Raw genomic sequence first — 15,273 nt, forward strand, 5'->3', positions numbered from 1 at the left:
ATAAGAAAAAAGTGGTATTTATTGAAGTTCATATAAGAACAGCTTAACCACAGAATCTGTGACAAAAGGAAACTAAAAGGAAGATTTTAAGATAAACATCTGACAAAACGTTCTGAAAGGAAGGGTTTAACATCTCAACAATAAAGAAGTCGTTACGGACAAATGTTCAGAAACATCAAATTATCTGATTTTTGTGGCTTAGTGAGTGAGCAGTTGTCTAGAGCATAATTTTTTGTACACATTAGGTTAAGCATTTAAATTTTATTTCCAGATACTAATTAGTGTGAAAGACATTCAAAGAGGTGTTTTCTGAGATCTCAAATGAGAAGAGAAATGAAAGTGGGAATTGATGAAAATAACAACAGTAGGTGGTGAGAGAAGACCATGAAAGTGTTAGCCAAATTAGCATGAGATTCAGAATTAATGATTACGATCAACCCTGTGTACATTATATCCAACATAAGAGATAATGTTTTATTACCTGGAATGAGTCATACTATATTTTACCACAGAAATGAAGCAAGAAAATCTAACAAGTTTTTCTGATACCATGTTAGGCTTCGCTAATCTACACTAACAAATGACAGTTATGATGTGATAGATGTCTTCCTCATGTCCAACCTCTTGTCCACATGCTGTAGGGGATTACCTATAGGGGCAAAATACAGTGGGGACTGCCAGTGTGCCCTGAGACTGCCATGGTAGCTATGAACATCTCACAGCATGTGAGCTAACATCCCAAAGGTGTTCAGGCTCACATGCGGTTCCTCTTCGTTGAAATGTCTTGGCTCAAACTTGTCTAGGGATTGAACTGCAAGTGTCAGAAATTAGAAATTTAAACCACAAAGTAAGAATACAAATAGTTTTGAGAGTGGAAATCATAACTACTGTCCAAGTAAATACTATGAAAGACATCCAGAAAGTTCTCAACAGAACACAAACAAAAGTTTTGATAAGGGAATTGGTAAGAGGAACACATCCAATGATAAATTTCAAAGGGGTAATGGGAACGGATACTTCGTGACAGGGACAGACACCAAGAACATAGATTTGAGGGACCAGCACCTGGCGAAATGAACCAGCATAAAGGGAGATCGGTGAACTAAGTTTCACTCCATCTCAGGTCCGGAGATGGCAAAATAAACCGGCAATGAATAGGATGCGAGTAAACGGAAATGTGATGGGTGTTAATAAATTGGCAGAAAGGGTTCAGAATATTGAACTGAAATTAGCAAGAGATGAGAATCAAACAGGTAAATTTCCAAATCATATCATAAATAAAAGGCATAATCCTAAGATAATGAAAGATAATGATAAAGATGATGATGACTATTTTTGGGCTAAATGATTTGTTTTATGAATGTAAGACAAAAGAATGTGTGAATGTTAATACAATGAAAGATTCTATGTGCCAAAAGGAGGCTGGGGTGGAGCTGAATTTGGTGGAGTTAGATGAGATAGAACATTCTAAAGAGGTACTAACCAGCAGTAATGATTATAGTGATGAAGGTGATGAAGTTTCAGGTGAAAGTTGTTAAGGAGGTTAATAAGTGCGGTGTAGCATTAGTCTCATGAGCTGTTGATGAATTTGTGTATGTATTGGCAGATACCGGTGAATTATTTTTGAAGGGAGGTAGTAATGATATTTTATGTGCTGAAGTCACGAAAGTTGAAGCTGCTGGTATTGATACTTCAGAGGAAGAAATCTGTGCATATCTTTCTACTAATGGAGGTGAACCCGAAATTCTGGATGGATCTCTGGATCTTGAATGTTTGTTTGAGAATGAATTTGGATCTGAATTTGATATGTGATCTGCAATTAATGTGGCACAGGAGCATGTAGGAAAGGATAAGGTATTATGGTCAGGTTTAAATCAAAATGCAGCGGAATTTAATGGTACTGTTGATTCTGAAATTGCACAATGCTGTAGCTATAATTTATGAGATGTAATGGCAGAGGCTGGTGAAACTGTGAGTCATTTTTATATTGGTGATTTGTCAACAGAGGTAAATGAGGTTTTATGTAGTGAGTTGTATGATGTATCAGCGGCTGTTGAAAGTGCTGTTCATGAAGGTGTTTGTAATGACGTGGAAGTGAAAAGCAATGCATTATTTCATGATAATGATATTGTAGCTACTAATATTGATAATTTTAAAGGAGAATACAGTGAATTTGATTGTAATATAAAAAGTGATATTTGGGCAGAATGGTATCTTAAGTAGAAATGTGATTTTACTGTAACTGATTTACAATGGTACAGTAGAACATTATGATCATTATTGCCTCATTTGTGGACTCGAGAGAAGTTTAAGATAGCAAGGGGTCTAGAAGGGAGAAAAATGAAATTGGGGTAAGAGAAGCATTTGATGAATAATTCTGGGACAAGTACAAAATTGAGGCATGTATCGAACAGGATTTGTGTACTCTAGACATGGAAGAGAAGGGGAAGATAGGTTAAGAAATAAGTGTATCTGTGTTTAGATTAAAAGATTATTTGGAGAGGTAATTTGCAATGTTTTATTTCAGGATTTGTTGTGGCTTGTTTGTTGTTTTGTCACATAATGATTTTTTTGGGCACAAGTTCTGTGGAATTATAAAGAGATAGTTTAGATGCACATTTGGGTGCGAGGAGGTCACAGAACTCAATTATTTGGTGAATGGTATCAAGTCAAAAATCATTGTACTATTCACATATAAATTGAGTTTTTAGGGGTATATAAGGGATTTATTTATGTGTATGTATGTATTAGACTTGAGTTTTTAGATGGTTTTATGTTTATTGTAATTTCCAAATTATAAATTATGGTATAGCCAATTTGAGTGCATGGAGGTCAGAGAAATTTGGAAAATGAAAATTCATAATGCTTACCTAGGAAGACAAATGTATGTTTATCTACTTCACTGCACGAAATTAAACAAGGTCTGAGATTTGTTCATATTTGTCGTTAGTTTTGAGTTGAAGGGAGTTATTTAAATTAAAAGAAGATATTAATTTGCCAATGAAGTCGACTGGACATCTGACATGAGATGCAAGTCTCTATTGGCACTTGAATAACGTGTCACAATCAGTGAAGAATTTATGAGCATCTTGTAAATGCTGTAAATCAATTGTTTACTGTGTAGTTTAGATCTGTTTGTATCGATTCCACTGGGGGAAATGTTCAGTGCAGATCTTGGGTGGTTTCGGAAAGTGTTTATTTTCTGGTATCTACACCCAATTCAAAACTCAAAAGATCTGTTTCCAAAAAATGATGGCAATGGAATGCAGAGCCATAAAGAAATTCACCAGTGTACTCAGCTCCAAACCTGTGGAGCACTGCTGGAGACTTCATTGTGACAAGAAATTTCTATGAAAGTGAGTGCAGTGGTGCTGATATTTCTGTGACATTTCAGTAGATAGTCAATTTTGATAAATATATAGTTTTATTTGGCATTTAATTAATATGCCATAATTCATGATTTATGTTAGACATAAGTTTCTTTAAATATAAAGCATGCTGCATCAACACCACTACAAATAATTACACTATTGATCAGGTGCTTAGGATAGTTATGTTATTGTATTAAGAATTTGTGTCTTATAAATTTGGGTGCTACTTCATAACTTATGTGGCACAGCAACATGTTATGAAATGGAGGTGTGTGAGTTCACAAGCATTGCACTCTCATTTAAATATATGGCCGAAAGAGTCGGCCTACATGAATTGTGAAATGAACCCTGTCATTCAGGACTGTGTGCCACAAAGGGCGCAGATTCACCACAGGGTGGGGTAACTCACAGGCAACTATTGTCTATTGAGGCCTAAGCGATGTAGTGTGAGAGTGAGACAGATGAGAACCTACAACATTGGGAAACCTAATAGAAGGGCCAGGGAGACATAACAGTGTTAAGTAAGGTGGACCTAAGATCGGTCATAAAGGAAAACATTTATGAAAACTATTTAATTCTGTAGTAATACAGAGAACAAAGCCACAGTAATTTTAATCTACCATCCTTCATAAATTTTCATAGTAATCCCAATAACACTTGAATGTTGTTCATATCTATAATAGTTTAGTATTTACTGTTAAAGTCAAATTAACAAGTTTTGTAACAAAGACCTGAATGCTTAGGTCAATTTTAATGATTGATATTTCATATACAAGCACATGGTTAAAATGACAAATCTTGTAAATATCAACTCTGTAACATTATTTGTCTCAAAGCTATAGTAAATTTAAATTATCAGTATTTTCAGATAAGCATTAGATCATAATTTCCTCCACACAAAACACATCGAATGATGACAGCATGGCATCTCATTGAGTCATCACGTAATAGAATATTTGTTGTAAAGTTTAGTGCATAATAGTTACTTTTGTTATTTATTTATCAGAAAGCACTTTGGTGCAAGGCTACTGGCCATGGCATGAAAGCTAAGAAGGAGACTGTATTGGTTTTATGTAAAAGAATTTAACTTTTATTATGTAATGGATATTATTGTTACTTCATTTAGAATGTGAAAGTGGTCAAGCTTTGATTATTTAAATATGTTTGGCATCTGGGGAAACACGGCTGAGGGGAGGCAGAGGGACAGTTCTGGTCAAGACACCAAAGGGGTAGTTTGACTGGAGACACCAAAGGGTATAGTTCGGATTGAGGCACAAAAGCAGACAGTCGGTTATTAGGCAGCTAGGAAGTGAAACGAATTAGAAAATTTCTAATTTTTCTATGAAGTCCAAAAATTTGTCTATTGAGTTGCTAGGACTGTGCACTAGACCCCACAGCAACTTTTCCGGTAACCACTTTTTCAACATCGTAATTTCAGTAAGCACTCCCAATGGATGTTTCACATGCATTAATCTCACAAGTTCACATTTGCAAAATTCTCACATTGACCCAATCCCATATCTAAATGTAGGCCCATTCAGAAGCTCATTTTGAAGTCACATTTGCTTCGTTTCATCTCAGAACTTGTTCAGAGAACTGCTTTCAAATATTTCATAGGTAGTGAACGTATCACTGTGTATATTTGCCCAGGATTGGGGCTCACCTTCTAAATGTCTTTTCATGAATTTTATCTTTGCCTCGTTGGTCATTCCCTTTATAAAACCATTCCTGCATGCAGCTAGAAAATTTTCTGGGTGATATTTCCCATCGTCTCCAAAACATTTGACCATTCATGAGTTCATCCATGCAACATTGATCACTGTAGAGGTTTGATGTACAGCTAAAGAATTCAACTCGCTTTTTGTTTCATTGATTTGCTTTTTAACTTCATCATTTTCAATTTTAATGCCAGCTTCTACACTACTGGCCATTAAAATTGCTATACTAAGAAGAAATGAGATGATAAACGGGTATTGATTGGACAATTATATATTATACTAGAACTGACATGTGATTACATTTTCATGCCATTTGGGTGCATTGATCCTGAGAAATCAGTACCCAGAACAACCACCTCTGGCCCTAATAACAGCCTTGATATGCCTGGGCGAGTCAAACAGAGCTTGGATGGCGTGTACAGGTACAGCTGCCCATGCAGCTTCAACACAATACCACAGTACATCAAGAGTAGTGACTGGCGTATTGTGACGAGCCAGTTGCTCGGCCACCATTGATCAGACATTTTCAATTGGTGAGAGATCTGGAGAATGTGCTGGCCAGGGCAGCAGTCAAACATTTTCCGTATCCAGATAGCCCTGTACAGGACCTGCAACATGTGGTTGTGCATTATCCTGCTGAAATGAAGGGTTTCACAGGGATCGAATGAAGGGTAGAGCCACGGGTCGTAACACATCTCAAATGTAACATCCACTGTTCAAAGTGCCATCAATGTGAACAAGAGGTGACCAAGACGTGTAACCAATGGCGCCCCATACCATCACGCCGAGTGATACGCCAGTATGGCGATGACGAATACACGCTTCCAATGTGCGTTCACTGCGATGTCACCAGACATGGATGCGACTATCATAATGCTGTAAACAGAACCTGGATTCATCCAAAAAAATGACGTTTTGCCATTCGTGCACCCAGGTTCATTGTTGAGTACACCACGCAGGTGCTCCTGTCTGTGATGCAGCACCAAGGGTAACTGCAGCCATGGTCTCCGAGCTGATAGTCCATGCTACTGCAAATGTTGTCAAACTGTTCATGCAGATGGTTGTTGTCTTGCAAACATCCCCATCTGTTGACTCAGGGATTGAGACATGGCTGCACGATCCGTTACAGCCATTTGGATAAGACGCCTGTCATCTTGACTGCTAGTGATACAAGGCTGCTGGGATCCAGCACAGCATTCCATATTACCCTCCTGAACCCACCAATTCCATATTGGATCTCGACTAATGCAAGCAGCAATGTCACGATACGATAAACTGCAATCACAATAGGCTACAATCTGACCTTTATCAAAGTCGGAAACTTGATGGTATGTATTTCTCCTCCTTACACGAGGCATCACAACAATGTTTCACCAGGCAACGCCGGTCAACTGCTGTTTGTGTATGAGAAATTGGTTGGAAACTTTCCTCATGTCAGCACATTGTAGGTGTCGCCACTGGTGCCAACCTTGTGTGAATGCTCTGAAAAGCTAATCATTTGCATATCACAGCATCTTGTTCCTGTCGGTTAAATTTCATGTCTGTATTATGTCATCTTCGTTGTGTAGCAATTTTAATGGCCAGTAGTGTACTTGTTTCTTTATTTTATCTGCTTCTTTCCCCCTTCCCCTATTCAAATGGATAAGTTACTAATAGCCTCTGTCATTTCAGCCATTAGAGCATCTTGCCTACTCATACAATTTCTTACCTTGCCTCCCAGATCTGTCTGCAACTTCTCCACCTTACCACTGAAATTCTTCTTGGCTTGATCTACCTTAGAGTCAAGTATTTCAACTTCATCAGTAATTTTGCCCATTTCATCCTGAACCGTTTTAAATTTTCCATCCATCAATTACTCAATTCCACTAGCCATTTTACCTACTTCATCTTTCACAACAAAATCTATTTTGGATTGAAGCGAACCATTTTTTAAATTTGCATCACCCATATCAGTTTTAACAGAATCAATTTTGGATCCCAATTCTCTTATCATTTGCATTAATTGCCACATTATGTCTCCCCAAGAGGCGTCTCCCTTGCCTGATTTCAGACTGTTTGCCCTACAAAATTCACCACTGTTCACACTCTCCCGATCTGACTTCAGGCTAAGCAGCTAGCTAGTATTTTTGGACCCATGCGAACTGGCTGACTGCTTAATATTAGTGACGTCTATTATTGGCGACTGAACTACAGAATGATACATAATATCGCTATCAATGCAGGTATTTAGCTTTGTCGTGCTGGATCCTGCTGCCATGGTATTGCTGCCTATGTTGCAGTTGAAGCCAATGCTGAAGATCTCGTAGCCTCTGCTGTGATACTGCAACCACCACTGCATGATGAATCGCCATTGAAGATGCCACTGCTGGCTAGCACCACATGCTTTCGATGTTGCCTCTTCTTCCGCGTTACTTTTTTATCACTCCTAACCAATAATAAAACTCAGTGCACACAACTGTTGCAAAGCTCGTAGCTCAGAGCCCCCACACAAACTGCCTACTCTGCCACAGACTTGGGACTCAGATCACAGAATATTGTTAACTGTGAAAATTACTATTGTAATTTCACAACTATTAAAGAAACCTAATATTCAGTCCTGAACCAATCTCACATTTAACTTTTGCTAGAGGTCCTGCCTATCGAAGTTCAGATAATACTTTTGTAAACATTTTGCAGAATTCAAATCCAATTCTAAACTTTCCAGAGTTCATATTTCACAACTAACACTTTCCAAAATACAGTCCTGTTCCAACACTTTGCAAGATTCTTATCCCTCAACATACCCTTTTTAGATTCCTGTCCCAGGTGAGAATCCAATTGCAAGCTAACCTCCCAAAGATGTTCAGGCTCACATGTGGATCCTCTTTGTCGAAATTTGCTTGGCTCAAACTCGTCTAGGGGTTGAACCGCACCTGTTACATTACAAATCCTAAATTAGTGACTTGTGACCCTTTGGTTAAACTGTCTGGCTGATGGCAAGTTTGTGAGATACAAAGTTAACTTAACATATAATAACAGGAATAATAATATCAGGAACTAATTAATGACCCATAAATGATACAGGCCGCACAGTTGCAATTTGGTTAGAATAATGTTTATTCAGAAAGCAAACTAACAGTGAAAGTGGTTGTATTTAGAGGTACTATTAGACTCAAGTACATATCCATTTGACACAGTTTGATCATTGAGAATCTCATCGCAAATTACAAGTCCAATATTTCACAAAATAATTTAGAGTTCACACCAAGCACACGGCTGCTCACCACTCAGAGACTAAGTCCTGCGATACCACACAAAGTGAAGCTGTTTCATTTCCTAGCTGCCTAATGACCTACTGTCCGATTTTGTGTCTCAATCCGAACTGTACCCTTTGGTGTCTCAAGCTGCACTGTTCCCTTTGATGTATCAACCAGAACTATCCCTCTGCCCATCCCCGGCTGGCTTTTCCCGCACGCCGAACATTGTTGCTCAACTGACTAGGGAAGTTCCGTTTTCCTGAAGCCATCCATCTGATAGGCTACAGTTTATGCTACATTATTTTACATTTTAACATATTTAAATAATCAAACTTGACCACTTTCACATTCTAAGTGAAGTAATAATAATATCCATTACATAATAAAAGTTAAATTCTTTTACATAAAACCAATACAGTTTCCTTCTTAGCTTTGAATGCCATGGCCAGTAGCCTTGCACCAAAGTACTTTCTGATAAATAAGTAAAGTACAAAAGTAACCATTATGGGCTAAACTTTACAACAAATATTCTACTACCTAATGATTCAATGTGATTGCCTTGCTGGCATCATTCAATGTGTTTTGTGTTGAAGAAATGATGATCTGATGCTTTCTGAAAGTACTGATAATTTAAATTTGCTACATCTTTTAAACAAATAATGTTACAGTATTGATATTTACAAGATTTGTCATTTTAATGAAGTGCTTCTATAAGAAATGTCGATCATTAAGATTGACCTAAGTGTTCAGATTTTAGCATTCAGGTCTTTGTTACAAAACTTGTTAATTTGACTTTAACAGTAAATCCTAAACTATTATAGACACCATCAGCATTCAAGTTTTATTGGGATCACCATGAAAATTTATGAAGGATGGTAGATTAAAATAAGTGTGGCTTCATTCCCTGTATTACTACAGAATTAAATAGTTTTCATAAATATTTCCCTTTATGGCCTATCTTAGGTCTGCCATATTTAACACTGCTATGTCTCCTTGACCAAAAATGCCTTCTACCGGGTTTCCCCATGACATAGGTTCTTGTCTGTCTCACTCGCACACTACGTCACTTAGGCCTCAATAGACATTAGACTCCTGTGAGTTTCCCCACCTCAAGGTGAATCTGCATCTTTTGCGGCACATTTTCCTGAATGACAGGATTCATATCACAATTCCTATAGGCTGACTCTTTCGGGCATGTATTTAAATGAGAGCACAATGCTCATTAACTCACAAGGAACCCTGGAAACTGACAGCCAATGGGGCTATTGTGAAGTTATGAAGGGGCAGCAAGCCAGCTCATTTGCCTCCAACAATAAAAAATGCCTCAGATCAAAACCAGTACCAGAAGTGACAAAGCCTTTTAGTAGATGTGTCACATATGACAACTAACATGGCCCCAATGAAAGACAGATTTGTCCAAACAAATATATAGGAATTGGGACTGTCAATGGTGTATCCCTAGAAAAGAATGGAACAATCCAGGAAATCACATGGACAGTGACAGAGAGGAACAATGACAGACTGTGGGAGAAAAGAGAAATTAGGAAGAGGCTCTGTGGATGACCTGCTTTGGCAGAAATGAAGAAGAAGAAAGAAGAGGGGGAGGAGAAGGAGGAGGAGGAAAAGGAGGAAAAGAAGTACAGGCAGGTAGTACTCAATCCTGCCACAGTTACACAACTCTCAAAATTTAGAAAATATTCATACACTATCATATGGTTAACAACACACACAGATAGTTTGGGGTAGAAGTATTCCTTCCTGGAAGGTAATGGAGTGGCTGCATGAAGGGCATCCAGCCAGTCCTTAAATTAATCATGCCAAATCCAATAGTAACCACGCTGACTCCATGTTGTTGTGGGACAAAGTTACAAGGAAAAAAAAGAAGAAGAGTTATTATGCTATGTACGAAAGGGGAGCTATTTAGACTACCAATTATTTCCTACTACATTAACAAGAATTTGAAACCACAGAATGTAATTAATAAGAACTGGTAAAACAGATACAATTATAATTTACTTGTGCTTTTCTGATGATCTCTAATTTCCAGTCTTAGTTTTGTAGAAATCCTGTCAATAGTTACCATACAAATATAAAGAATCACACTGGCAACCCTAGAAAGGGTTGAAAGTATTCATATAACAAATGTTGTCACAGTATATACTGTGTTTGGCTGCAGCAGAGTTACTAGAAGTGATGCAAAAAAATAATATTACTGATGCCAAAGGAATCTCAGACAGAATGGCCAGACTTGTTTTAAAAATAAATGATAGCTATTCCAAGTAAATCATGTAAATCAATACACCAAGAAGCTCATTTTCCAATGAGGAGGTATAAGACCTCTAGGAAGAGTCAAAAAGTTGATAAGTAACAGCAACTCTCAAAACAAGATGATAGTGAGAGGTCTGAATGCAAAAGTAGGTCAAAAACTAAAGAATGAGGCATCAGTGGAAACTTATATCTAATTCCATAAAAACAGAGAGCATGTCCTAACAAAATTTGGTGATAACAATATGTTTGTTCTTAATACATTATCCAGAAGAAAACAAATTAGAAAATGTATTTAGAAAGACCAAATGAAGCTAGACATGGAACTGACTATATTTTTAACACATAATTAAGGAATGATCCAGGATAAAATGCTCCTAAATGTTTTTCAAAATCAACATTAACTCATAAGATGAAGAGAAAAAATAGATGAAATGCTAAAACAGAAACAAACTTCTCTGTCATTAGGTCTGAAATGTAGAGTATGATAATTTATTTACAGTTTTGTGTGATACAAGATTTGGCTGAAAAAATCTGATTATTTAAATAGACAAACAGTATGGATTTCAGTGTCAACCACTAGACTGCTGATATCTGATCCTCCTCTCATCATTCCAACTACCCATTCATGGCTCCCAGACTTGCAGTTGGGCCGTGACCTATGTGTGTGAGACAATGTGTCTGCAGCCTGTCAAAAAAATTCGTAGTGTTTCGGAAGAGCAATAATTAATGTGAAATTTTTAGTGAAACTTGGGAAGTCCACCACACAGGTCCATTATTTATTAAACACAGGTAGAGTGATGAATGTCTTTCATGAACTCAAGTTTTTGACAGGTTTAAGTGGTACAAAGAGGCCTGAGAAGACACACATGAGTCATGCCTAGGGCAACACTCAACATCAACAATAGATGAAGACAATGAGAAAATGGAGGTTTAACCTGAAAAGACCATTGATTGAGTAATCATGTCATTGCTGATATTGTAAACATTGGCAGATTTTACATGAACATATTCAAATGTGGAAAGTGTGTTCAAAAATGGTGTGCAGGAAGCTAATGCCTGTCAATTTTTAGTTGGCTAAACATAAGATCCACCTTACTCACCAGATCTCGCTCCATATGACTTTTTTTCTGTCCCTGAAAGCAAAATCTGCAAAAAGGAACAAGATTTGAGACAGTTGAAGGCATGGTAGAAAAATTCTGTGAACATGTTTTCAGGAGATAACTTCAAACACTGTTTTGAGCATTGGAAAATTTGCATGGAGCCACGTGGAGAGGACTATATTGAAGGTTATAAACTGAAAGTTGTGAAGAAGTAAAAATGAAGAATGTTATATCCTTAATATGGTTACTTTTTAGTCAAACATTGTATTAAAGGTGAAATTATGCAGTTAGATGAGATTTTAGAAAATAAAGGGAATGCCAGTACAAAAAAGAGCACAGGTATTTGTGTCAACAGCAAAAAATGTTGCAGGTATAAACATCTGCATCTGTACTCTGCAGACCATTGTGAAGTGCACAGTAGATGATACTTCCTATTGCACTACATTATCAGGGTTTCTGCACAGTACATTTGTGTTCTTTGTGCTACGTAATGTGAGTGTAATCAACAGAACTGACACATATAGCTAACTACTGCTCACTTGAAATAGAAATTAACTTATATGGTTTTATATTTGTTGCCTATACTTAACAACAAAAGTTATTCCTGAAAATTACATAAAGTAAAATTAGATGGATAAAAAATTTACTCATTGAGTGGCAGCTAGAGAAACACTGATTGTTGGCAGGCCCCAGAAATCAATCTGTCTTTGTTTGTCATTCTATCTGGTAACTTTCCTCTAACCTGGATTTCTTGGTGATTTTTTCATAACCTTTGCATTTCCTAAACTTTGCCAATTCTTTTCCTTCATCCCTCTTCCTTTCCCTTCAACCTTTCTACCAGAAGAAGGAGCCACTGACTCTGAAAACTGACACATTTTCATAACTTTTGTGTGTGTTTTTTCATTTGTGTTTTTAGTGGATTATCCAATGCATGAAAGAAATTTTGATTGAATATTTCTATCACTTAACTATATTGGATAGCTGTACTTACAGAAAAGCAAGGAGAGGATAGAAAAGAAAAAAAATGTTGATTTTTTTGTGTCTTCAAGCATATTGTGAATTACCTGAAATGACTTCCTTTGACAACTTCAACAGACAGCCGTCCAGTAGTCCCATTGTATGCTAGACCAAGGAGGAGCTCTGGGACTCCTCCATGCTGCATCGAATGTGTTGATCCTGTGCTGTCACTTCTAGCCAGGCTCAGGAGGTCTGAGGCTGACGAGTTTAGCTGTAAACAAAAATGAAAAAAATTATAAATAATAAAAAAAATCAATGAGAAGCAATTGGACAGAACATGTGAATAGTTCTGTACTCTTATAAAGTTTGTAGACAATGTAGAAAATTCGCTGTAGGGGGAAAAAAACACACACACACACACACATCTTCTCAAGAAATGAAGTGAACACTGTTCAAAGGAGAAAGCATGGTACAAGGTCCAGACAACATACAGCGCCCAATATAATATTGCCTGGCAACGTAAATAAGGAAAACTCACTGCAGTTTTTTGAATAAAATATGAAACAACTGAACTGATATTCCTGATACAAGATAGTGAGAGTAGTTTTATTAAAAATAAGAAGTACAGACACCAAGTTCCAAATTGCTTTACAAAAACTCTGCTAGAAGTGCTCTTCCCTAGATCACTGACCATAAAAAAGTCTGTGGTAGAGGTGAATGAGTAAAAGTCCATAGTTCTGGCACTGGTGCAAAGGAACTGAAATGAAATGAAATACATAGTTCTACCTTCTTATGATCTATCATGTGACTATAGTAAATCATTAAAGAGAGGTGGAGACTCATGAATTTACGTTAAGGAAGGATTTCAATTCAAAGTTAGGAATTATATAATATGATTCATTTAAGTAAAGAAAAACATTGTAAATAATCACTGATAGAAATAAAAGAACAAAATTCATTAAAAAACTAATTATACTTTGTTTACTTAGGACTTCAAAGGTAGTGTTGACATATTTTTCACAAAATTAATGGCAGTGCTACATGAGATGTGTACTTCTAAATAATATAATTTTATTTAGAGAAACTTAAATATTAATATAATGAAAGTGGTTTAAGTCAGCAACAGGATATTCAATACACTGTACAGTTATGGTATATCACAACTGATGACTAATGAAACAAGATGAAACAAACACTTATCTTTCATTGTTGACCACATACTAACAAATGTTAACCAAAGTAATGGCTACAAACCTTGTGTTCAGACCATTTTGGTCACATTGCAAAACTTAAAATATCTGCAGCAAACCAAACAAAAGTAGTTAGTTACAGAAGCTGCAGTGTATCAAAAAGGTGTGAGTTTGCATTGTAAGATGGCCAACTGGACACTTCCTAAAATATTATATGCTGAAATCAGCTTTCAAGAACTGGGTAACAAAAAGTATCAGAAAATTCTCTGAAACATTCAACTTCCTCAGCTTTATCAAAGATAATGAGTGTGTGGCGGAACTGTGGTCACAGCAGACACAAATAGTACCCAGCATTCACCAGCCCATGTATGTAGATTTACTGTTGCACCAAATTTTGGCAATGGTGTGATGCACACTGGACCAAACGAAACAAAGCAAGTAGTCAGTGCTAGATGGATAATGCAATGCGACACACGCCTCTAATCTTTCTCACTGCAGACCATGTGGGTCGAGTTAACGTGACTCCCCACAAAAGTGTACAAGAATTCTTGCCTAGTCATTCATTTTGCAGTGTCTTTCATCCATCTGCAAAATACATGAGACTCTGCGAGCTGCACTGGAAACAACCATTTGGAGAAATGACCTTTGTTTTGTTTGGTTCACAGGCCATAGAACATGCTTATTGCCAGAGTGTGTGCCCTCTAGGATCAGTGGTTGAGTCATACCAGCAGAGCAATGCCCCAGTACAGATATTAAGGATAAGAGTTTACTCATAACATCTAGCAAGGTATAGCAAAATAAAAGTGTGTCACCGACAGAACAACCCTTGTCAATTCCCATCCCATTCCTGTCACCAAGCCTCTTCCTTGCATATACTGCATGGATGTGTCAGAAAAGCCAGGTCACTGCACATCTAGGACTGTAAGTGGTGATAACACATGTCCATACTTCACTGGTAACCCCAACATGACCTGAGGCTAACACGTTGTGATGAATATTCATCAGAACAAATGTCGTGGAACCACGAATAGACTGGTGCTTATCATACCACGTCTGAACATTGCTCTGTAGAGATAAATGATCGACTTTTTTGGGTGAACATATATACATATATAAATTCCATTTTTTGTGTGTATGCTTCATTTGAGAACCTTCTGGTGAGTGTGTGTGTTTTTTGTTTTGTCATGTTGTTTCCTTTGTGTGCTTTTTCCTTGTACAAAAACTTGACTCAAAGCCAGGATGTTGAATTTAGGAGAAGTACAAAAGCCTACAGAAGATTGTCTTGCGTGCAGCCAGAGGCTGGAGAGTGAATTACAGACATGCCTTGCATGCATGGTGTAAGTGCACCCACAGACAGCTCAGGAAGGTTTTGGCATGCAAAGCCCCACCACACCAACTCTCCTACTGTTGCTGAAGTGGGGGCTAGCATTGGA

The 15,273-nt window shown here is 37.3% G+C and overlaps 1 protein-coding gene across 1 annotated transcript in view; it reads right to left on the reverse strand.

The window, feature by feature from the left end:
• LOC124556458 (synaptotagmin-14) overlaps positions 1-15,273 on the reverse strand; it is a 579,934-nt gene that overhangs the window by 27,603 nt on the left and 537,058 nt on the right. The window contains exon 9 of the mRNA XM_047130444.1: positions 12,758-12,921. Within this exon, the coding sequence (XP_046986400.1) occupies positions 12,758-12,921 (164 nt within the window). The remainder of the gene's footprint in view (positions 1-12,757; positions 12,922-15,273) is intronic.

This window comes from Schistocerca americana, chromosome 1, assembly GCF_021461395.2.
Source record: "Schistocerca americana isolate TAMUIC-IGC-003095 chromosome 1, iqSchAmer2.1, whole genome shotgun sequence".
NCBI lineage: Eukaryota > Metazoa > Arthropoda > Insecta > Orthoptera > Acrididae > Schistocerca > Schistocerca americana.